This window comes from Anastrepha ludens, chromosome 3 (genome assembly GCF_028408465.1).
Source record: "Anastrepha ludens isolate Willacy chromosome 3, idAnaLude1.1, whole genome shotgun sequence".
NCBI lineage: Eukaryota > Metazoa > Arthropoda > Insecta > Diptera > Tephritidae > Anastrepha > Anastrepha ludens.
The window spans coordinates 5,206,966-5,231,881 of NC_071499.1; the positions used below are offsets into that span (position 1 = coordinate 5,206,966).

Sequence of the window (24,916 nt, forward strand, 5' to 3'; positions counted from 1 at the left end):
CGACAATATTCCGTGTGGTCGTTGGGTGCGAACGTGCTGAGCTGGTCTTCGCTAGTAGGGGGCCTAGTTTCAAGTAGCTGATTTGGTTACGGAGCTGGTCTTTTGCTAGTAGGTTCTTGAGCGCTCCAGTGCAGATCTAGTAGAAGCCGCTAATTTATGATGGGTAGTCGTATTACAGGCGACTTGGCTGGTGTTGGCTTATCTTACGTGACTTTTATGCAAGCTAACGTCTGCTCGTTTCTATCGAGCATATTAATTATTAAAAAATTTATTTTGTTATCCCACTTCTGATTTTTGCGAAAACGCATATTTTCTGTTCACTTATTCTTGTCTTATTTTTACAAAATATGCCTGATATTTTATATAATTGTAACTTTACCGGGTTTCGGCACCATATAAATAATAAATCTATAATACGCGTTTAGTTTGCGCCCGGTCTTACGACAATTTCGGCACATGGTTGTAATTTTTCAGCCTTCCGATCCGCCGTGCATACTTGAACTGGAGTTCAATGTTCTGGTCTCAATACAGCATATGTACTTGTTGTTATATACCTTTTCAACTTCAAATTGGGACTAAACAATTTCAAATTGGGAATAAACAATTTCAACTTTAGTAATAAGAATTTTAAGTTGGAATTTAGCATTTTAAGTAGAAATTAAGCATTTTTAAATTGATGCAAATTTGAAGTTATTTATTGTAACATACTAAACATTATAAATCATCATAACAAATAACACAACTAATAATTGAAAAGGTATATATATATAATAACACAACAAATTAAATTGATTAATACAAATAATTATTACTTATGATTAAAAAGACATGTCATTCATATTTAACGCATCTGGTATAAATCTTTGGACATGGGCGACATATTTGGCACAAGTAGCTACATTTAATTTGGCGATGTTCGGTTGTATTACATTTTCTAGCCGTTGCAGGCGATACTCAGTTTGAGTCATATCTACTCTATTTTCGCCAGCCAAAATTTGTGGCAGTTCAATTGCCAGCTCACGTTTTACACCAGCTTTCAGGGTTGACCAGGCAAGCTCAATTGGGTTGAGCATTGGGCTGTATGGACTTAATCTCAGCAGGCGGTGATCAACAAATTCGTTTTCTGCAAAGACATCCTCAATGGAAGTATGGCAAGGTGCATTATCTATTACCAATATTACTGGTGATTGGTAAATATTTCGAGCATTACGAAGACAACGACGAATAAACTCATTAGTTTCTGCTTTTTTAAATGCACCTCTTCTTACTTCATGATGAATTAAACCCAGATTTCCTATACATCTAATTAGGTGGATATTAGCTCCACGACTTCCAGCTGAAATAAACGTACAACGGCTTCCTTTTTTTGGACCGGCCTCGTTTTCTGGATATAAATAAGTTAAAATTGGTTTCATCCATATAAATAATAGGTTTATTCTCCGATTGATATTCTAAAAGTTTCTGAACATACACACATCTTTTTCTTTTATTTTCTTCATTATTTGCTCTTTCAGGTTCGTTTCGAATCTCTTTCAATGTATAGATTAAATTATCTAAATGTTTGCGGAAACATTCTGTAGAGGCATTAACGTGATGATGGTGCTGGAATTTTTCTTTAAGTTGTTTTAGTGTTATTATTGGATTTTGTTCAATATATTGTTCCATTAAAAAATGATGTTCATTTGTTATTTTATTTTTCCTTTTTCCTCCACGTTGTTTTTCACTTTGTGGGTTTTCCTTAACCCACCTATATGCAGTAGACTTTTTTACTCCTAATGTGTTTGATAGTGCTCTCCAATCTTCATTCTTGTTGTACATTGCTTGAATTTGTTTTTTAATATTATCAGCTTCAATTTTTTTAATGTAAGCCATTTCACGGTGTCATATTAATTAATAAAATATGAATAAAATAAGAAAAACAAAATTCAATAAAAATATCGGTTTTATGCACAGCATTCTTTATTTATTTAATTACAATCCTTATGACTAAAGTTTAAAAGACATTCAAATTGTTTATTCCCAATTTGAATGTGTTTATTCCCAATTTGAAATTGTTTAGTCCCAATTTGAATGTGTTTATTCCCAATTTGAAGTTGTTTATTCCCAATTTGAATGTGTTTAGTCCCAATTTGAATGTGTTTAGTCCCAATTTGTAGTTGAAAAGGTATAGACTACTTCAGTAAGTGGCCTACCGAACCAAGAGGCTGAGGTTTTTGTGCTGAACTAAGTGACTCGGTTTGGAGAGCCTATTCGTATATGTTTTTGGTCATTGACCTCACCCTACGGTGAGCAAGCTTTGGCCCTATCAAGAACGGTCAAAAAGAGAACAATTCAATAGCGTTAACCATAAAAATAATGCAACTACAATTTTTTGTTCAAACGTCTACTTTGGACTTAGAAATAAGTTCGAGTGTAATTTTTAGCAAAAAAATTTAACTTGTTATCCCACTTCTGATTTTTGCGAAAACGCATTTTTTCTTTTTATTTCTTTTATTTTTACTCGCGACTAATGAGTTTTAAGTCTTTGGACTTAAATTAAAACCACCAAAGTTAATTTTTTTCACAATTTTTATTTTAAACAAATTCAACCTTCTTGGTTGTTGTGAATACTAATTAGTTTTAAGTCTTTGGACTTAAATTAAAACACCAAAAGTTAATTTGTTACACAGTTTTTATTTTTAAACAAATTCAACCTTCTTGGTTGGTGTGAATCTACAGACTGACTTCAAATAATTTCCTTAATTCTAATAACACCTGTTTTACGCTCACTTTATGCAGTACTTTATGCTTATTGAGAGCGTAACTGCATTGATCGAAAAACGTGTCGGTGTAATATTACATACTAAGCAAATCTTTTGGTGGGAACCTTTACTTGTGAAATCTTAAGCATTTAAATAGTTTGGTGTATGATTCCAATTTCATTAAATGTAAGACAATACTCTCACAACTCAAAAAAGATAAATAAATAGATAGGGTGGAGGAGTGATGGTACGTAACTCGCGCGGCTTCGGCGTGATGAACCAGAATTTTGCATATGAGATTGTTTTATCTCGAGTTTGTATGAATCGACAACACGGTCTGCTGTCCAAAATGAAAAGGGAAGCTAAATTTGAATCTCACATACTGCAAAGCGACAATTTGAAAAGGGCGAAAGCACTCAAATACGGTACTTTTCCAGTACTTACTTAGATTGCTTACTTCTCATTCTTACAACAGAGTTGCAATTACAGTATGGTGAGTTACAAAAAATAAATTATACAAATTGAAAGTATCTTGAATATGTTTAACAAGAAAAAGAATAATTGTCATTAATAAGTAAGTGTGGGTATAGTGGCAATTGATTCGTTTTTATCTATTTATTTACACTAGTATGTAAGAAATAAAATTATAAGAATTAACTTCATTGAAAATAAATTTGTATAAAATTAATGTCGTATGTGCGGGTTGGTATATACGTCCGTCTTCGTCGGCGGTTAGATGAAAACTCAAACTCTTCGTTCAATGGCGTTCTTATCTTGTCCTGTTATTGTCAGGGTTGCCATCGGGTCGTCTGTTCAATCTGTGTTGCCACATAGGTCCCCCCAGACTTCACGTTCTGAAACGTACGGGAAGTCTTATTTCTCGTCCGATACGGTTTGTAGGCGGATTGCTTGTAGATGTCTGGTTCGATGGTGATGTTGTTGTTTGCGATTTGTCTGGATTTTGTTGCGTTGACATTTTCGGTGGTTGGATATCCGATTGCAGTGTTTCGATAAAGGGTGGTTTTAGTCGGTCTATGGAAATGTTACTTTTGTTGTGGTTGTTGATTTTGATGGTGAAATATTTCGGGTGTTTGGAGATAACTTGATATGGTCCGTCGTATGTTGGTACGAACGCAGGTCGTGCTTTGTCGTTGCGCAGGAATACGTGCGTTGCTTCTGCCAGTTTGCTGAATACAAAGGTTTTTGTGGCGTCGTGATTTGCGGTTTGGGTTGGTCGTATTTTTATCATAACGTCAATGAGCTGTTTGGCAAAATCCGATTGTGGCTGATTTATACGGCGATCGTGAAAAAATTGTCCTGGCAACCGGAGATTAGCACCATATACGAGTTGTGCAGCTGTTGCTCCGATGTCAGGCTTGAATGCTGTACGAAGACCAAGTAGGATTATAGGTAGGCGATTAATCCAATCATCTCGTTCATCACAGGTAATTGCTGTTTTCAAAGAGCGGTGCCAACGTTCGATGATTCCATTTGCTTGTGGATGGTATGCCGTTGTGCGTAAGTGTGATATGCCTAGCATGCGTGATAACTCGTTGAATAACTGTGATTCGAATTGTCTGCCTTGATCGGTAGTGATACGTGCGGGTATACCAAATCGTGAGAACCAAACGCTGACTAGTTTTTTAGCGATTGTTTCTGCAGTAATATTTCTAATTGGGATTGCTTCAGGCCAACGTGTGTATCTGTCTATGATGGTAAGACAGTATTGGTATTCGTCTGATGGCGGTAGTGGTCCGATAATGTCGATATTAATGTGTTCGAATCTACTCGATGGTAACGAAATTGGTTGTAGTGGGGATCGCATGTGTCTACTGATCTTGGTACGTTGGCAGCTTAGACAGCGTTGGACTACATTAGCTATTTGTTTTCCCATGTTCGGCCAAACGAAACGTGTTTTGATAAGTTTCGTTGTTGCGCGCACACCCCCATGCGAAATTCTATGCATTCTCTCGATGATGTTCCTACGGTGCGATTGTGGAATGAACGGTCGTACTTCTGATGTAGCTACATCACAGCATATTTTAAAATCGGAGTTGGGTATGCTTATCCACTTCAGTTGCAAGGATGTGTCGGCTGCCGTATTTGCAGTGCCGGCAACGTGGACAATATCCGTGGTGAATTGACCGATGAAGTTCAGCTAGCGCAGCTGTCGTGGTGATGCTTTATCAAGCTTTTGATGAAATGCGTAAATAAGTGGTTTATGGTCAGTTCTTACCTCGAACGGTCTTCCTTCTAACATGCAGCGAAAATGTTTTATTGCCAGATATACTGCGAGTAACTCTCTGTCGTAGGTGCTGTACCTTTTTTGTGCTTCAGTGAGTTTTTGGCTAAAAAATGCTAACGGTTGAAACTCGTTGTGGACGATTTGGTGAAGTGCAGCGCCAATAGTGGTATCGCTGGCGTCGGTGCTCAACGATATTTGGGCGTTTGGTGCTGGATGAACTAGTAGTGTAGCATTTGCTAGTTGTTTCTTACACTCGTTGAAATGAATGACTGAGTCGTCGGTCCACTTGATTATGGTCTTGTCATTCTTTCGATTTCCGGGGATTAATTTGACCAGTGGTATTTGATGATCTACTGCGTTAGGTAGGAAGCGTCGGTAAAAATTAATCATTGCCAAAAATCTTCGCAATTCCTTGGCGATCTTTGGCAGAGGGAAATTGGAAATTGCTTTAACTTTTTCCGGCATTGGCTTAATACCTTCTGCTGTGACGATATGACCGAGAAATGAAATTTGTTTTTGAGCGAATTTGCATTTATTAAGGTTGATTGTCAGATGAAATTGTTGTAGTCGTTCGAAAACTTGTCTTAAGTGCGCTTTATGTTGCTCGATACCTTCTGAGGCGACACACACATCGTCAATGTACACGAACACATATTCGAGTCCACGGAAAACTTCGTGCATAAACCGCTGGAAGGTTTGTGCAGCATTGCACAAGCCGAATGTCATATGCGTAAATTCGAATAATCCGAACGGCGTTGCTATTGCCGTCTTTGGAATGTCATTGGGCTCGATTGGAATTTGGTGGTAGGCTCGATTGAGGTCGATTTTACTGAAAACGTTTTTTTGGTACAAAAATTGTGTGAAATCTTGTATGTGTGGTAAAGGGTAACGATCTGGGATGGTCTGCGCGTTTAGGGCTCGATAGTCGCCACAAGGACGCCACTCACCAGGTGCAATGGGGAGGCGTAAGAGCTTTTCGACGGGCGGCAAATACCGAGTCTGCTTAAAAATTTAAATTCTTCCTTAACCGCGTTAACCCTTTGCACTCGAAGTTTTTTTTGAGTCATATTACCAGCAACTCGAAGCCATTTGAGTGAAAAGATCATATTCACATGTAAGTTCATGATATACGCATTGAAAGAAAAGTCATCGTTGTATGTTATTATTTTTTTAATTGTTTATGGATACAAATGTTAGGATATATAAAAAAAATTATAAAATTATTACATTTTGTAATCTTCCAAAGTGTGATACCTCTCGAAGCAATTGCCAATATGTAATCTTGGCTTCTCTAGACAGGTATCACAAAAATAATGGGTCTGCCGTCTTTCGCCTGGAATTTTTCTATTCGAACACACTACACAATCTTTCTTGGTTCCAGAACGTATAATATGTAGGTGGTTGTTGAGTCTGGCCTCAACAATAACAGACTGGCCTCCTCAATGGCAGACACAATAACATTTCTTGTTTTTATTTATGTCAAACATATTCAAAAATTCCTAAACAATTGATAAGAGATAATGCAAACTATATAATTATATTTAAACAAGATAAGACTAATCTGAAACACATATTTAATGACCATTGTAATGATATTGATTATGATATTTTAAAAAATATGTGTATTCAATGTTGGAAAGAACAGTTTGGATTTTTAGTAATAGATAAAGAACAAGATACAAATGATGGTAGATATAAAAAAATGTTTGAATTTTTCTTTACAGTATAAAAAAATGTTTGAATTTTTGTTTGAATAAGATTTTTATTTTTTATTATTTCCATTTATTTTGGAAATCTTCATATTTTTCATTTTTTTCATCAAAAACTATATCTAATATTTTTCTATATTTATATAATCCATCAATGGTTATATCTAAATTTTGCAATTTTTGGTAATACAATACCAAAAAGCCTATATAACGTAATTTACATGCATAGCTTTCGCTTATTTTAAATTTTTTATATATATCTTTCATAGTTGTATATTTACATTTTTTACCAATTTTTTATAACCTTTTTCTAATTGCAATTTTCTTGCATATTCTTCTAAAATTAATCCTCTTATACAATTTATAAAAAAAGTATTTTTCTTACTTTGTAATAATAATGCATTAATCTTAAATAATTTTGTAATATTATCATTAATACTATCTTTTTTTAAATTTTCAATAAATTCATTATCAATTTTAAAATCTAAACCAATTGGTTTAGATTGGCTTACATATTTTGATTCCAATAATTTTTCTAGATCTATCAAATCAAATTCTTTTTTATCTTTCTTATCATTTTCTTTATCTTTTTTATCCGTAAACATATCATCCAAAAATTTTTTATATTTTTCATTTTTAATTTTTTGGCTAATGTCTTCAAATATATATGCTTCTTTTAATGAGCTAAAAGAAGCATTTTTTTTTTAATAAAATAAAATTACTGAAGATTACTAAATCTTCCAAAAACTCATCCCTTTCATCATCGAATCCATCCATACTTTCATCAATATCCATACTTTCTTCTGAAACAAATAAATTAATTAATAAAAACTTAAATAAATTACTATTAAAAAAATAAAACATACTCACCCATCAAACGCTAAATACTTACTGCACTTGTAACCATGTGTTGATGCATAAAAGCTTAATTGAATATTCTAGATCAAATATTATGCTTATCTTGCAGTTTGTGACTCGTATTCAACAGTATTTCATTTTTTGGTTTGTGCTTATGCTTATCTTGCAAGTATACTTTATGCTTTGTAAAAGCTTTCAATTCACAGAGTGAACATATTAACTCTGTTCAACAGTTCACTCTGTGAATACTTATAAAGCTTATTCTATTTATAGATTGTGAGCAATGTTGATAAGATCAACATTGCTTGCTTTGCATACTACTCAACTATAATTACATTACTTCAGAATATACGGTTTAGATGAGTTGGTTAAGCAGTTGGAATTGTAACAATAATTTTGTTGCAAGTTCAAATCTGACTCAAAGACTCTTGTTTTGTGGAGTTCGTCGTTTTTTTTTTGAAAGGTACTTTAAAAAATAAATGTATCCTTTTTTGTTTTTTTTTTTGAATAGATTACTTTAAATATTTTGTAATCAATATTTTAACATTTTTTCACCTAACAATTTTAGGTTTTTGTATTCTGACCAATTCACCACCACGTACTCTTCTATCAACCGATGTCAAACCCGCTTCATTACGAGTACTTAACAAAGTGACAATCCTTTTGTCCTTCCATGCGAGAACTAGGGTTTTGCCTTTTCTGTAAGCCACTGTTTTCCTGTCTCTTACAAATTGCGGTTTTTTTATTGTCGTTGGTAAATATTTCCTATTTGTTTTGATTGTGCCGGTGAGGAAACAATTCATTTTTAGCAGTTCTTCAGCAAGGGGTATGCTTGTATAATACCTGTCGGTATACATATGATAGCCTTTAGCATTAGGAACATTGTCCAATAGTTTTCTGTACAGGTCTAAAGGAATTCTGGAACTGACAGGCAGATCAGGTCTTATGAGATTTTCAGAAGTAATACTGCCGTAATAAGGCAAAACCGAATAAACATAACCGGTAGTTGAGTCGGCCAGAACGTAAATTCTAATTCCCCATTTAGTGGGTTTAGCTGGATTATATGTCATAAAACATATTTTCCCCTTAAATTTTATAACGGATTCATCAACGCAAATCGACTGATACGGTATAAAATGTTCGGAAAATTTTGAGTTGATGTATTATAAAAAGTTATTAGCTTTTTGAATGCGAGTCCTTAAGCACGTATTTCTGCCTACTGGTGCATTTTTGTGTAAATGAAGCATCCAAAATATTTGCTGGAATCTATCTCGGGTAAATACGTCTGAAAAGAATGGAATTTTACTGGTGAACTTGGTACACCAATATTCCTGGAGATTTGCAACCGGCATGGTTCCCATATTCAAGATCAGTCCGATGAAGGCCAGAAATTCTTTCCGATTAACATCACTCCATGTATTCCATATTGATCTCCTTGACAATTGCCTTCCACGCAGTCTTGAATTTGCGTAATCATTTGTCTCTTTTATTATGGAATCAATCAATGTATCCGTAAAATATAATTGAAAAAAATCTAACGGTTCTTTTATATCGTTGGAAATTTGTGGTCCGGCAATTCGAGGTGAAATATCGAAATCCATAGGAGATGGAATATTATCCACTTCCGAAACATCCATCCATTCGTCATTTCCAGTTGAATCTGTTGTGTCTTCTATATTTCCTTCTGTATCACTTTCAAATCCCTCAATATCACTTTCAGTTCTCGGTATGTGTCGTCGTACTGCAGGAAATATATCACTATCATTAGAATCGGATTCATGGCTTAGTTCAATATTGTCTGCTTCATCACGGCCAAGAGCGTCTTTGTTATTTCTGTAATGTTCACCATGAACTTCGAATTCTAATTCGTCGCTACTACTTTCAATATCACTATAATTTTCACAAATTTTTCTTTTATTTGCCATATCGGGGATATAAATATGAATTCAAAATATAAAAACAACAGATAAACTAGAATCTGATATACACTCTACTGCTGAATAACACGACTTAACTCACTTGCATCCAAGTGCGGAGTGCGGAATGTTGCTCAAACCGCGATTGTGTGCTGTTATCGAGAGCATAACAATCTGCAAGCCGCGACCGTTATTTGTCACCAACAGCGAAATATCCTATAACTAATTTTTACGATTTGTTTTTGTTTTCATGTTAAAAACTGAAAATTATTTTCATTGTCTCCGTAGCGGAGCCCTCGACTTTGAAGACAAATTTTAAAGGGCTCCGCTCCGGAGCCCTCGAGTGCAAAGGGTTAAGTTTATCTGCAGGAAGGCGTCTTGGTCGTGCGAAAACAGGCGGGCCTTTCGTTTCGATGCAATGAGTTACTCCGGTCTGTGATGCTGATGGAGCTAATGCGTTTGGATTACAGATCTCAGTGAACTCGAGAAGTAGGTTTGCGATTTCAGTGTTGTACCCTTGTGTTTCGAAGCTTGTTGTTTTTCCGAAGGCGCATATGTTCGCGCGCCTTGGTGCTGTAGTGCTGACAGTTAGTGTAGAATTTTTAATGTCGACGATTAAATTGAAATGGCGGAGGAAATCTGCACCGATGATTTCGTATTTCTTTTCTGCGATGACGAAATCCCAAGTAAGTTTGTGCTGAAGGCCGAAGTCAAGTGTGCGACGTATCATGCCATACGTTTTGATGGATGTACCGTTTGCTGCGTAAAGCGTGGAACCGTTAGATTTTGACAAGCGACACGCACGAGTTGCTGGGATGACCGATACTTCTGCGCCGGTGTCGATCAAAAATAATTGAGTAGATTTTCTGTCAGGAATGAAAAAACGTTTAGATTTGGTGAATTCGGAATATTTTACCTCTAGTTCGCATTGTGATTTGTTGCTCGACGATGTTACCCTGCCAGGACTGTCGAGCTCTATCCTTACGGCAGATTTAAGTTTTTTGTTGAAGTTTTGATTTTAGTAGGGAAATCGCATGGATTTCGGCATTTACGGGCCTGAGTTCCGTACTCACGATGGTACCAACAGGTCGGTAATTGCTCAACATTGGTACTGCGATGTGGTGTATTTGGCCGTTTGGCCTTGCTCCGTGAACGTTCACGTTGTCGGCTGCGGTTTTGTGACATAAGCATACTTAATTTGTTGCTTAATTTTTCGATGGCAATGTCTTTTATTTCGATTTGCCTTTGGAGTACGGTGAATGGATTTGTAGGTTTTTTTTGTCACTTTTTTTACCGTTTTATGTACAGTTACGCTCTGCACCGATTTAACCGAAATTTTTCTATCACTTTTTTTTACCGTTTTATGTACAGTTACGCTCTGCACCGATTTAACCGAAATTTTTTGTCACTTTTTTGCTCACTATCACCTTTTTAACGGGGTCACCACTGTGGGTATAGTGGCAATTGATTCGTTTTTATCTATTTATTTACACTAGTATGTAAGAAATACAATTATAAGAATTAACTTCATTGAAAATAAATTTGTATAAAATTAATGTCGTATGTGCGGGTTGGTATATACGTCCGTCTTCGCCGGCGGTTAGATGAAAACTCAAACTCTTCGTTCAATGGCGTTCTTATCTTGTCCTGTTATTGTCAGGGTTGCCATCGGGTCGTCTGTTCAATCTGTGTTGCCACAGTAAGCGTAGATGATATTTTTATTTAATTTTATTCTGTTCGCATGAACAGATATGCCTCCTTAAAAGTTTTGTTTATATAAAAAATCATAAACAATTCGAATATATTTGTTTGTCTTAATTAAATACAGAGTACGTAAAATAACACTTGGTATAGCTGTACCAAGAGTGTCGCAAAGGGTTCTAATATCCCCATAAAAGTTAGGCACAGTTAAATGCTGTGAACTTGATGGCCGTGTGTAATCCGAATTTTTTTAAATAGAACGTTCGGTAAAAATTTCACACAGCAGGTCTATAGTTTACCTAGAAGTCGCTCCGACTTGTTGGGACCACAAATTAGGGATTCTGTAAGAAGCCTTAGAGGTCGTTTCTGACGCTTCCTAGTATCTCTCGAAGAAATATGAGTCGAATGTGAACATTTAACGTTAATGAAAATTGTGGACTGAAGGCCGTTGATATATGTAAAGAAATTATTTTAAGTTTAACCATTGAGTAAGTAATAAACTAGAGTCACACATAAGAATGTAACGTTCGATTTCCTTTCATTTCAGCCTATCCCGACTCTTTTGGCTGCTGCCAGGGACGGATCCAGGAATTTTTTTTTTTTGGGGACCACTTTGAAAATTCTTAAATTTTATTAATTGTGTAGCACACATTGCGGCTTTTTTGCAGATTATAGCTACATAATGACAATTGCTGAACAATTCTTACTTACTTACATAAAATCTATCTTTGAAGTAACTAATACCCGGTATAAAGTATTATTTTAGTTTCATATCCTTTTCAATTTGTCTTTTTAGGTTAGTTGATTGGTGTTCAGCCGACTGGACCAAAAGCCTGGTCATAGCTACTAGCCCAGTTATTAACTCGGGCAAGTTTTGATTAGCCTTTTTTTTTTAATAAATGTTATTAAAATAAATGTTATTAAAATCGCTTTTAATCAAAATATAACATTTAACGGAAAGGATGAAGCTATAAAATTAAAAAACAAGTATAAAATTAATTTAAGCCTTTGAAAAACATTCAGAATTGAGGGCTATTTTATTGACATTTTTAACCCCCAAAAGGTAATTTATCAACGCCCTATTTCTGTAATTTTAAGTTTATCCTTCCGATAGTAATGTACAGAAAGGTCTCGCCAAATTTCAAACAAATCGGTCTATAACTTTTTGAGTTACAACACGAGCAGTTTTTAAAAAAGTCGTTTCGAAATAATTGAGTTTAAAGTTTGATGTACAGGAGCGCGCGAACCGCTCTCCACCTAGTTAGTGGGCTGTAGAAGCTATAATATTGAGAATTTCGGAAAATTTCACGGTATATTCTTAAATACTATATTTTCAGATTATCGAAAAAAAAAATATTTTTTTGAGGATTCTACATGAGGCTCCCCCATTAAGGGGACAGATACCTATAAACGGCCATATTTACCCTGATTTTCATTAAAATTATTTAAAATGTAGAAGTCAATATATTTTTTTCAAAATTGGCATACGGTTTATTTATACATTAAAATAGTATAATTTTTATTTTATTTTAATCATTTAAAATGGCAGTTGTACACTCAATTTTTCCAAGAAGGTCGCAGCGTGGCTTCTCAATCGGCGGGCATTGTAGCATCGGCGTCAGTGACCTGAATACAAAAAAACAATTTTATTTTGCTTATTAAGGGGCACACCTAGTGTGGCAGCCTAAAAAAAGGCAATTTTTGGGAATGAAAAAAAAAACTAGTGAATCAATCGCTTTAAAAATTTGAGGATATCTTTATACATGTTTTGAGAATACACAGTTGGAAAATATATAAATTATAAGTTTTATTCAACACAATTATTTTTTGAAATATAAACTTTCTTAAATTAAAGCGTTTTTACAAAGATCTCTTAAAATATTATTTCCCTTTTTACAACCGGAGTGATCTGCCAAATGGTCTAGTTGGAACAAGCTGAACCTCGCTCTCTGTCACATCTCGCTGTTAGCTGCTCTGTTTGCTCTCACAATTATTATTATATTAGTATTGGAGTCGTTTGCTGCTAAATGCACTGATCGCTTTCGCATTAGTTCAACCACGCTTGTTTTCGAACAATTAGGTTTATGCGAATGATGTCTTTGCTATTATTATCCACTGATCGCTGTCACGGCAATTGGTTCACACTTGCTTTACAACTACTGGGAATTTAGGTTTCCGGTTCCTGGTTTAGTATCAGGAATTGTTGTTGTTGTTGTTGAGGTGGTTGAACATTTCTTAGCTGAAATGCTCCTTATTAGTGACCGGCACCGTTTTAATACCACTATCTCGTGAAATGATGATGAAGTTTTTTTTGTTTCCAAGTCAGATCCATTTAGTGAGGTCCAAGAATAGGAGCAAATCCTTTATCTCGATGACTGAGATCTCCTTAATTTGCTGTAGGAAAGGCTTACCGAAGGATCGTGGTCGTGTCCTGGCTAGTCCCGGACATTCACATAAATAGTGGAACAGACTTTCCTTCGCCCCTTCCGCTTGACGGCTTCTACAGATAGGATTGAAGGGTAGATTGAGTCTAGCTGCATGATCCCCTACTTTCCAATGTCCTGTAAGGGTTGCAGTGATCCGTGAAATGTTTGACCGAGAGCATCCTAACAGGTCATTCGTCCTTTGGATTTTATATGACGGCCATGTGTTTTTTGTTGTGATACATGTAGGTATTTGCTTCCATCTTCTTTCGGCTAAAGCATGATAGTGTGAAGCAATAGATGCTTTTAGTGTGTTCAGTGGGGTGGAAACTGCCACCGCCTCTGTTATGTCTAGTGTTGAGCCCTTTCTTGCTAGCTCATCCGCTATCTCATTGCCTCGTATGTTCCTATGACCGGGAACCCATATCAGGGTAATTTCAAGCCAATGGCTGAGCAGTTTCAGCTCCTCTCTACACTGTAGGACCAGTTTGGATGAAATGTAGTTGGAGTCTAAGGCCTTAATAGCTGCTTGACTGTCTGAGAAGATAGCTACTCTTGCACCAACTACCTTGTAGAGTTCTAGGGATTTGCATGCTTCTCTGATCGCTAAAAGTTCTGCCTGGAACACGGTGGCATAATCAGGAAGACGAATTGATTGAGATAGGTTGAGTGGCTCCGAATGGAAGCCAGCTCCCACACCACAGTTCATCTTAGAACCATCGGTATAGATTTCGATATCGTGTCTTCCAATCACCTCTCCTTTGCTCCACTCGGCTCTCGGTGGGAAGCGTACCGTAAAGCCTTTCTTGAAGTTTAGGTCGAGGACTGTGTAGTCTGATCCGTTTTTGAGCAGCGGGGGTCCCTGTAGGAGGATCTTGCTGTGACCGTACGGCCTTGTTGTCCAGCTTCCTATGTCTCTGAGTCTCACCGCGCTGCAAGTAGCTATTGTTTTAATGTGTAAATCTAATGGTAATAGATGTGTTAGTACATTGAGCGCTTCAGTAGGACTGGTGCTAAGCGCTCCTGTAGTTAGGATACACGCTGTTCTTTGTATCTTGTTCAGCTTAGTTTTGTTGTATTTTCTTTCTGTTGCAGGCCACCAAACTAGTGCCGCATATGTTAGTATTGGCCTTACAATGGCTGTGTAGGACCAGTTGGATAATTTTGGTTGGAGACCCCATTTTTTTCCCAACATTCTCTTACATGTGTAAAGTGCTATGTTCGCCTTCTTTACCCTGTACTCTACGTTGGACTTCCAGCTGAGTTTGGGGTCCAGGATAACCCCTAGGTATTTGGCCTGTTTGGTTAGCGTGAGGCTGAAGCCGTTTAGTTTTGGGAGATTAAAGTTTGGCACCTTGGTTTTCTTCGTGAATAGCATCAGTTCAGTTTTTCTCGGGTTTACGCTTAAACCACAGTCCGTGGCCCAATTGCTGAGTAATACCAGAGCTCCTTCCATAATCTCACTGATTGTGGTTGGAAACATTCCTGAGTATCAGGAATAAAACCATTTAATTTTTTGTCAAAACTTCACATATATTTTATTAACATAGAAAATAGTTGACATCGACTTATTCCGACAATATATTAGACGAAGACTGACTCGACTTGCAACTCTCTAACATTCTCTAAGCGATCGATTTATTTTTATTACATTGAGATTGAGAGTGAGTCGATATGAAATAAGAAGATTGAAAACCAGTATATTTAAAGTACACTAATGAGCTGTTTAGTACCATAGGAGGATAATACATAACTGGGATGTAAAGTAGTATGAGTGTGATGTCGTTATCGCTGTTAACTACAGTGATCGCTCTCACAGCGTTCGGTGCTCACTTGCCTAACAGCTTTTGGTAATGCTGTAAGGTTGTATGCTCGTCATATTCGCTAGATGGAGGGCATCAGAAAGCAGAACCTTTTACGTGGGTGACCAGCAGTTATTACTGCTTAACTTATATATGTATGTCTTACGACTTGTTTATTGGATAAACTTCTTCGTCTAACGCATTTATTCAAAACATGTTGTTTTAGTACAATGAACAAAAGAAAATGAAAAAGAACAGTGTTGCACGAATATGTGCGTTGTATAAATTAATTATCACCACATTGATAACTTAAAAAACAATATTTTTTTTCGGGAGCAACTCCGTATTTATTTCACAACTGTAAATTATAAACTGAACTTTACAAAATTTCTTAAAGCTAATTTAATCTATGCATTCCCTCATTCACCTGTTATGCCGCGTGACCATATTCGCGGAAACTCGCTTGTTGCCGTTCACACGGTTTATTGCAGACATAGCGTCAGCGAAAAGATCGAGCAACTGAGGTGGATCAATTTTCAGCGGAAACGCGTGTAGTGGATGAACTTTTCACATAAGTAGCGTTAACTTATACAATGGTGCATGTACGTTAACACGCCTCCTCAACGGTCATATTCGTGCATTTAAACAAATTCAATACACAAACAGTTTAGCTTAAACCTAACAATTCACAAAATTTATCATGGATGGGTTTAGCTAAATTCTTAGTTAATATATCTGCTACCATGTAGCTGCTGCAACAATACTTTAATTCGATTTCGCCTCCTCGATATATATCTCTTACATAGTGACATTTGATATCAATATGTTTGCTTCTTGAATGATACACGGGATTCTTAACGAGATTCATGCCTCATAGGACCGCACAAGTCTGTGTGAATCAACCCCAATATATCAGCTGCTCGGCTATCTGATTTACTAAACGGCCTCTGGTTACATTTGCTGGTCATTCACAATTTACAACTAATGTCTGCCAGCATACTGAAATTCATTCCTCGAACCATTTGTTTATTATTTAAATCACGAAGACTTCCAAAATTCAAATGGCCGTATCGAGCGTGCCATTTCATAGCCTCGTCATTGTTTTTCCTTGCAAAAATCAAATTGTGTTTATTTGGCTCAAATATGAATAGATCACTTGCCTTGTTTGCACGTAGAATCATCCCTCCACTTTTATTTCTGATTGTTGCTGCATTAACTTTAAATTCGACTACGTATCCACTATTTACTGCTTTGGAAACTGATACAGTGATGAACAAAAGTATTGGCACAGCAAGATACTTCCACTTTAACATTACTTTTTGTCCACTTATGAAGTGATTTTTAATCGCAAAAAAAAACGGACTAGACAGAAGAACATATTACCAATCATATTTTCTTCAATTCATTTTATTATCTGTTATATTTAATTAACACTAATTATAATATTAAAAAAAGTACTTATTATAACGGAACAAAATTATTGGCACACTTCATTAAAATATAAAACAAAACAATAACAAAATAGTAAAATATAAACAAATTAACCCTTTGCACTCCAGCCTAGTAATGCATAGAGGCTACCAGCAACTCCAGCACTATATTAGTTCCAAGTACATACCTATGATGTAGAAGAAAAATAGAGTCGTTTCAATAAAACAAAATTTTTATTTCTTAGCTATTTTATAAACAAAACATATTCTAACTTATATTATAAAAGAAAAACATAAATTTTAGGACTTAAAATTTCTTAAAGTGTGATATCTTTCGAAACAATTGCCCATATGCATTCGCGGTTTACCGGGACAAGTATCACAGTATTCCGAAGTTTCGCGTCTTTGTCCTTTTTCCTGTCTATTAGAACAAACAATACAATCTCTTTTCTTGCCTTTTCGCAATATGTGCAGTTTTTTGTCCAGTCTTGTTTCAGTTGCTGAAGTGGAAGGTCTTGATCGATCTTCGCGGAATTCACCTACAAGTTGATCGACTAATCTCTTGACGAACTTCAAATGGGACAGTGGTTTTTCGTTCTTACTTTTTTTTACACACTTATATAAAATGTATGCATTTATTGCAGACATCTCCATTCCCCAAAAGAACAGCTTCCTCCACCACTTAAGAGATTTTCTTAGAAAACAATATGATGATGCGTATTGATCAGCGCGATCAACACCACCCATTGAAGCCGTGTAGTTAACAACAATTTTTGGCTTTTCCACATTTTGTTGTTCACCTCCTCTTACAAATCTGGTTTTTGTAATGAATCCAGCGCTATCACTGGTGCTTATCAGCGTAACCACCCTTTTATCTTTCCAAGACAATATCATCGTTCTTCCCTTTTTGTAAGCGATCGATTTATTTTCACCGAATTTGGGTTTCTTTATTGGATCAGGTATGCCCTTGCGATTGATTTTTATTGTACCTGTTAGATGGCATTTCATTTGTAATAATTCTTCCGCCAGGACAATGCTAGTGTAATACCTATCTGTATACATATGGTAACCTTGTGCATCTGGTACGTTCGACAATAAATTGTTATACAGGTGCAATGGAATTCTAGTACTGACAGGCAATTGAGGTTTTATAAGATTATCGGAGGTAATACTACCATAATATGGGAGAATATTGTACATATACCCAGTTTCTGAGTCAGCCAAAACGTATATGCGTATGCCCCATTTTGTAGGCTTATTTGGATTGTAGGTTATAAAACTAATTTTACCTTTGAATTTTATTACCGATTCGTCGACACATATATCTTGTCCTGGTATAAAATATTCCGCAAATTTTGAATTGATATATTCCATAAAATTACTGACCCGTTGAATCCGTGTTCTGATGTCTGTTTGTTGCTGATTAACTGTTTTTAAATGTAGCATCCAAAATAATTGGTTAAATCTGCTTCTAGTGAACAAATCAGAAAAAAATGGTATTTTGGTATTTGCACTAGTAGACCAATAATCTTGAACATTTGGCAAAACCACAGTTCCCATATTCAAAATTACACCGATAAAGGCCCAAAATTCCTCCTTACTTGTGTCGCGCCATGTATGCCATATAGAATCTTTGGAAAGAGTTTTATTTTTCAATTTGTTCTTGGCGTAACTATTTGTTTCTGACACTATTTCGTCCACTAACTCTTCCGTGAAATACAGTTTAAAAAATTGTAATGGTTCCTCGATGTTGAAAACTTGTGGCCCTGGTATTTTATTTCCTGTTGAAAAATTGATTTTTTCCAAAGGAATGTCGCTTCCCGTAATATTACTCCATACATCGCCGTCTACAGATGGTGTATCTTCGTCCTCTAAATTTGATTCAATAATTGCAATTCTTCTTTTTTTTCTAACTACTATTACGTCACTATCGTCACTATCTGTCTCTAAATGATCTTCTAATTCTATTTCACTTAAATCGTCGGCAAGCAACGCAAAATCGAGTTCATCTTCCACATCACTTATTTCACAACTATCGTCAAAATTTTCGCCTTCCATCTTCACTAGGGTTATAACGTTATGAGTGTAACGAAATAAACTTAAATAGAGCACTTTTTACTCTTATTACAATGTAAGCATAATAAACGTATCATAAACACTATAAGATAAGCACAGACTATTTTGCTTACCTAACTGTTAAGGGCACCAAGGTAGCAAAACAACCATGTCGCCGCTACGGCGACAGCGGATTTATTGTTAGCTTTTTAATGTCGCAAATACGGCGACAACGGAGTGCAAAGGGTTAATATTTTGTAGCCAAGCCCTTTTGCTGGATGACTGCTTCCAGCCGTCTTGGCATCGATGAAACCAATTTTTGGGTGGTTTCTGCCCCAATATTCTGCCATTCCTCCACCAGTGCCACCTTCAACTCTGCTTTTGTTGAAATAGCACGCTTCTTAACGCGCCTATGTAGCTCTTCCCACAAATGTTCGATTGGGTTTAGATCAGGCGACTGAGGCGGATGCGGCAATGTATGTTTGATGTGGTGCGCAAGCCACATACACACATCATGAGCAGTATGCTTCGGGTCATTGTCGTATTGAAATGAAAATGAACCGGGCAATTTCAGCTTTTCTGCACTATTTTTTGACGTTTCTCTTCAGGATTTCCATATAATATTTTTTGTCCATAATGCCGTCAATGAATTCCAGCTCACCAACACCTGCAGCGGACATGGAGCCCCACACAATTACTCCTCCACCACCATGTTTTACAGTCGCAGCAAGGTTCTGTTTTTGCAGTTCGGTGTTAGGCTTTCTCCACACAGTTTGGCGGCCATCAGATTGAAAGATATTGAATTGGCTTGCCTAGATAAATGACTGCATGATCAACTGTACAACCTTGCATCTTGTGAACGGTCGAAGCCCAACACAGAATTAAGGGCAACATCCGTCTCTCAGCAGTTCCATAGCTATATTTCGCTGGGAACTGTATCGATATCGGTTTAATCATGTGCACACCATCAGAACCGAAGTCGAGACCGCGTATAGTTGGTCTCTGCGAAAATTTGGCCAGATAATTTCAGTGATAAAACCCATATTGTCATTCACTAAACCTTTTGGCACGTCAATGTTCGATCTCAACATCACTTTAGCCCCTACGAATATTTTCAGTACTTTCGGAAGACCTCGTGTTTTATTAATATCATTAGGTATCACAGAATTTAAGTCCTTGTTACCTAAATTACGAGTGGCATCAATAAGTTGGTTTTCTGCTTTTATTGTATAAATAACTGTGCCTTTATTCTCAAAACTCTGGAGAACTTTTTCGTTGTGTCTAGCAACTTGATCATTCGTTGGGTAAATTCTTAATGCTTTCTCAATCGAAAATTCATTAGTCGCATCCGTTGAAACATTTCAAGAAGGATTTCAAGTTGCCTAGACGTCATTTCTCCAACTCGTAGGGCATTAAGTACATCTATAAATGTTGTGTCTCCTTGTTGACGCATGGGATTTTCAGTTGTCGCAAACGAGAGTCGACCATACAAAGCATCTCATAGGGTACCATAGAAATTTCATTTATGAACAGAAACTCAATATTTTGCCATAATTGACGCATTCCTCTCAAATAATTACCGGTAAGAAGTGGCATGCTTACAGTTACTCCATCTTTTTGTACTGGTAGTTTTAACAGCCGGTGTAGCGTTGTACCACCGATTAACCGTGCTGCAACTCCAGTGAGAGCACCGACTTTTACCACCGGTTTTCCATAACATCGGTTGACATGGTTTTTCAATAGATTAAAGAGGAATGTTTTTCCGGTGCCTGCTCCCCACCAGTTACGAAAATTTTCTCCCGTTTCATATCACCATTGAGTTAATTCTTAATACTCTCTGTGACAAAAACAACTAATTGTCTTTGATCTTTTTGGAATTGATCATTGCTCATTTCTTTCTCTGGTAACTCTTCCTCTTCAAGTTCAGGATTTATAATCTCTGGCTGCTCCAAAATTTCGAAAGCATGTATCTGATTGAATGCATTTTCAAGCTGTTGGTTTCGCTCTCGATGTTGGCACATATGTCTACTTGTTTCCCTTAAACGACTCTCTCGAGCTACAAAAGCTTCTTTGGCATTATCGAAGCCTTCAAGTATTTCAGTTTCCGAACGATAGGGTATATATTGAAGAAGTAAGCTGTAGGAAAAGTTTTCTGGATCCGAAGCTGCTATAAAATATGGCACTCTGACAACTGAGGAACATTTCTCACAACCATTTTGCTTTTATCCAACAGAGTAATGAGTGGGCGACGCATGTTTTTTTGTTCCTCATAGGCATCATGGTCTACGCTTTCCTCGGTATCGCTTAACTTTTTCGGAAAATGTGGTTCAAACAACATAGCAAACTCTGTAAGGCTCATGTTCGCAAAATCGTAGTCAGGATGTTGTAATGGACGTTTTTCATATCTTTCAAAGATATTGCTGTAGTAACCAATTGCGTGTCCGCTTCTATCGAATTGCAATACTCTGTAACGCTGTTCTGGTTTTCTTGTGTTCAGGAAAACATAATGTCGCGAACTGTTTCGTAATGGGATATGACAAAGCCTATTTGCACATTCGGCAGCTGATACTTGTCCCTCACGAAGAATTTTCATACATATCTGGAAGAGTTTGCGTGAAAGGTCAGTCTCTTCGCGTTGGATTTGTTGTATTGCCTGTGCAATTCCAGCATCGACCCCCTCTGGTTCTGCTTTCGATACATACTTTGCAATATAATATGCTATATTACCAGTCCACAGTCTCAATAATTCTGGGTGGTAATTATTTACCCAAACATCTTCTTTTCGACGCTTAAGTAAGCGAATTCTGCCCCCATTACGGAGAAAATCGTCTGAAGAATGTGATATTATTCGTGTCTCATGACATTCTTGGCGTGGAAAATTTAATCGACATCTTACAGAGGTAATATTCTTTGTACAAGTTTGTGTATGTCGATGAATTTGACATTTTTTCACAAGTTCGAAGAGCTCTGGATCTTCTTCTTCTGTTGGAATTTTACACCAGCAGTTACGATCAAGTAGAAGTATTCCTTCTTCTGTATCAAATGCTGGATGATTCTCAATCCAAACTACCATATGAAGGTGAGGACTATCACGATTCTGAAACTCAATGCGCCACCAGAAGTCGTTTACTTTTCCTCCAAATACTTCATCATTATTTTGAATGAATTTCATTAGAGCATTGACTCTGATCCAGAGTGCGTAGAGCGCTCAAAATTCGTTCCCACTCTTTCAAGCTATCTCCAAAAGCAATAAAACTCATACAAAATATTCTCTGAGTAAATCATTGAGACGATCTATTTTTCGTAAACTCCTCAAACACTTTTATTACTCATTTGTTTATATACAAAGAGTGCTGGTCGTTCTGTGAGCATTCGCTTTGTTTTCATCCCCCGAGTTTTGTAAATGATGCGCTCTTTATTTGAGCTCAAGTTTATATGAATTTATCAATGATAAGTAATTTGATATTCAATATTGTCCCTTTTTGCATTGCTCAATTATAAATATGCATTTCGAGCATACCCTAACTAATTTCTGCTTTATTTAATGAAAGCAATACATTTGCGAGAATAGTGAAGTTTATTTCATTTATTTTTTTTTTAAATATAAATAATAAATAAAACTTATATGAAAATAAAAATTTCAAAGAAAGAAAGTAAAAAAAAATTCATTAAAGTCGAGGTTCATTGAATTTAATGAAAGTCGATTAAATATATTGTATTATTTAAGACTGATCGTCGTTCGGTTCTTCTACTTTTGAAAAAACTTTCATTCAATTTGATAAACAGCAAATTATTAAGATTTTCAGAGCTCATCCTGGAACGATGTTTGGTTAATATCAAAGATAGAGCGCTAAATGATCGTTCTACAGAAGTTTGGCTGCTTGGTACAGACAAAATTATTTGTGAAAGCTTACTAAGAGTTGGTTCAGCGATTCGCAAATTCATCCAGTACTTTAGTATGTCAGAGTTGAATGGCATTTTACTTTGATGAGCCAAACTTTGAAGTTTTTGTCGAAGTGATTGTATGTTTTGTGGCAAGTGTTCAAGTAAATCATACTTATCATCGAAAACTTGGGCCTGCTCACCAAGATCAATTTCTGAATCTCTACCGATTTGAGTGCATCCCTCCAAAATATCTAAATTTGCGCTTGTGTTAAGTATATGTGTCTGTAAATATATTAAAATTTTAGTAATTAAAAATAAACACATTTAAATGGTTGGTCACAGAGTATATATATTATATTTCAAATAATGAAAAATGTCTATTACATTGACTTTAAGTGTAGAATTAAGTTAGAAAAAGGGACTGCGATGTGTCAACTTTCGCTTACCACTGCTTGTTTTTTTTGTATTTCGTTTAAAAATGGCGAGTCCATGTAATTAAATCTCTGATACATATACAAAGCAGCAATAAATGCATTATTCTCCAGCAATTTAATTTTTCTTGATTGCATAGATTGTAGTAAAACTGTCGCGAACGTGTTATCCTGGATATTCTCAAGTTGCGCTTCGCAGATAGTTGTAACGTGTGTACGGCGCATCTCACTACCGACATAACCGAGCTAAGTCTATTATGATTTTCTTCGTATTCGTCGCCCTCTACATTGTCCTGCTCTTGTAGCAACTCCGAAGTTTTGAAGACATTAGATCCATTATCCGTAGTTGAAGGATAGATCTGCGTTGCTTTTATGTCAAACTTATTTAAGCAATTTAGAAATGATGCCGTATGACGCTTTTTCAACTCGACCATGCCTAGAGTGAAAATTTCGATTTCAAGATTTTGAATAACCTGGATATTCACTCCTAATATGCTTTTGTCAAGTTTTGTTGCAATATATAACTTAATGCACACCATTTTGTTTTTTAATAATTTTTTTAAATGATTTCTCATGACTTCGGCATACAAATCCAGCTTACTTAAAATATTTCGTCAATTAACTTTTATATTAAAAGCACTTTCATATGGTTTTATAAGCTTTTGAAAATTCGAAATGGCATCGCTTTACAGTAACTAGCCCCACACAGCACTTTATGAACTCGTGTAATTTTAGTTGTATCTTTATTTTGCTTACACTTCTTGAGGAGTTATTGTTTACGAAATTATGTTTGTGCACTGTGCTGTAATGCCTCTTGATATTATGAAGCACTTGACCCTTAAACTTTTTTGAACATTCAAGGCATGCCGATTCATTTGTATCACCATTGTATGACACATATTTGCTTTTATCTATGCTAGAAAATCTGCCCATTTTTTACACTTTTTACACACGCGAAACACTTGCAAACGCAAACTAGCCACAAAAGTGCTTTAATAAAAACTAACGGCGATAGAAATTCAAGTAGGAAAATGTGTCAATATAAAAGAGTGATAAAAAAAAATTATTCAAAGAAAACTCATTGAGCATACAAAATGATTGCTACTGTTGAAGAGAGTTTATCATTTTTAAATAATCTGAGAGGAGAGAATAAGCTAGCGAACACTCAATTCGGTTGATGCTTTCAAAGAGCGCATGTTAAAGCCGGCGGGCCAATTAGATGTCCAAAATTCAGTAGTTTTCACGAAGCGTTGTAGGATGAGAAAAAAAAAAGCAATTAGCCAAATGAAGTTTTGGGGATAGTTTAATATATATTTGAACTAAAAAAAAAAATTTGTACAATCTCCAACAATATATTGTAAGCCGAGTTATCAATAGATTCCCAGAGTGCCTTGCCACTGAAGTATCCAACTTCTGTACAAGATACAACTTGCAATTTTCATCTGAAAACAAAAAAAAAAAGGTTATTAATTTTGATGTAATTATCTTCGATGTGAACTAAGAAAATTGGGAGAAACACGTAAAATTGTTTGTTTGTTGTCGAAAGAGGAATGTTAATAAATGATTTTTTCGCCCTTTCAAAAAATAACTGATGCTCTCTTGTTTGGTTTTAAGCAGAAATGAAAAACTCAAAACAAAATGCATTGAGTTGAGTTTTTATCAGCTGAAAGAGGGATATTTTACTCATCAATGATAAGTATTTACGAACTCTGCTCTGATC

The 24,916-nt window shown here is 36.0% G+C and overlaps 2 protein-coding genes across 4 annotated transcripts in view; one reads left to right on the forward strand and one right to left on the reverse strand.

The window, feature by feature from the left end:
- LOC128856886 (poly(A) RNA polymerase gld-2 homolog B) overlaps positions 1 to 24,916 on the forward strand; it is a 132,821-nt gene that overhangs the window by 17,666 nt on the left and 90,239 nt on the right. Inside the window, exon 11 of one of the 3 annotated variants that reach the window (XM_054092307.1) lies at positions 1,515 to 3,429. The exons of the other annotated variants lie outside the window; for them this stretch is intronic. The gene's annotated coding sequence lies outside the window, so the exon portion shown is untranslated. Of the gene's footprint in view, positions 1 to 1,514; positions 3,430 to 24,916 lie in introns of those variants that run through there. 3 annotated transcript variants of the gene reach the window in all.
- LOC128856420 (uncharacterized) lies at positions 3,589 to 9,478 on the reverse strand. Its single transcript, XM_054091720.1, has 3 exons — positions 9,093 to 9,478; positions 4,978 to 5,815; positions 3,589 to 4,899 (listed from the first exon to the last, which is right to left on the reverse strand). The coding sequence occupies exons 1-3, from the start codon at positions 9,476 to 9,478 to the stop codon at positions 3,589 to 3,591; spliced, it is 2,535 nt and encodes an 844-aa protein (XP_053947695.1).

What these genes read in the sequence shown, in the direction of transcription:
- LOC128856420 (XM_054091720.1), bottom strand. Translation starts at nt 9,478, where the DNA reads ATGGCAAATAAAAGAAAAATTTGTGAAAATTATAGTGATATTGAAAGT. An exon ending in TCCAACGATATAAAAGAACC is followed by an intron (nt 5,816 to 9,092) that starts GTTAGATTTTTT and finishes AAACGTTTTCAG; the next exon opens with TAAAATCGACCTCAATCGAG. An exon ending in TAGAAGGAAGACCGTTCGAG is followed by an intron (nt 4,900 to 4,977) that starts GTAAGAACTGAC and finishes CAGCTGCGCTAG; the next exon opens with CTGAACTTCATCGGTCAATT.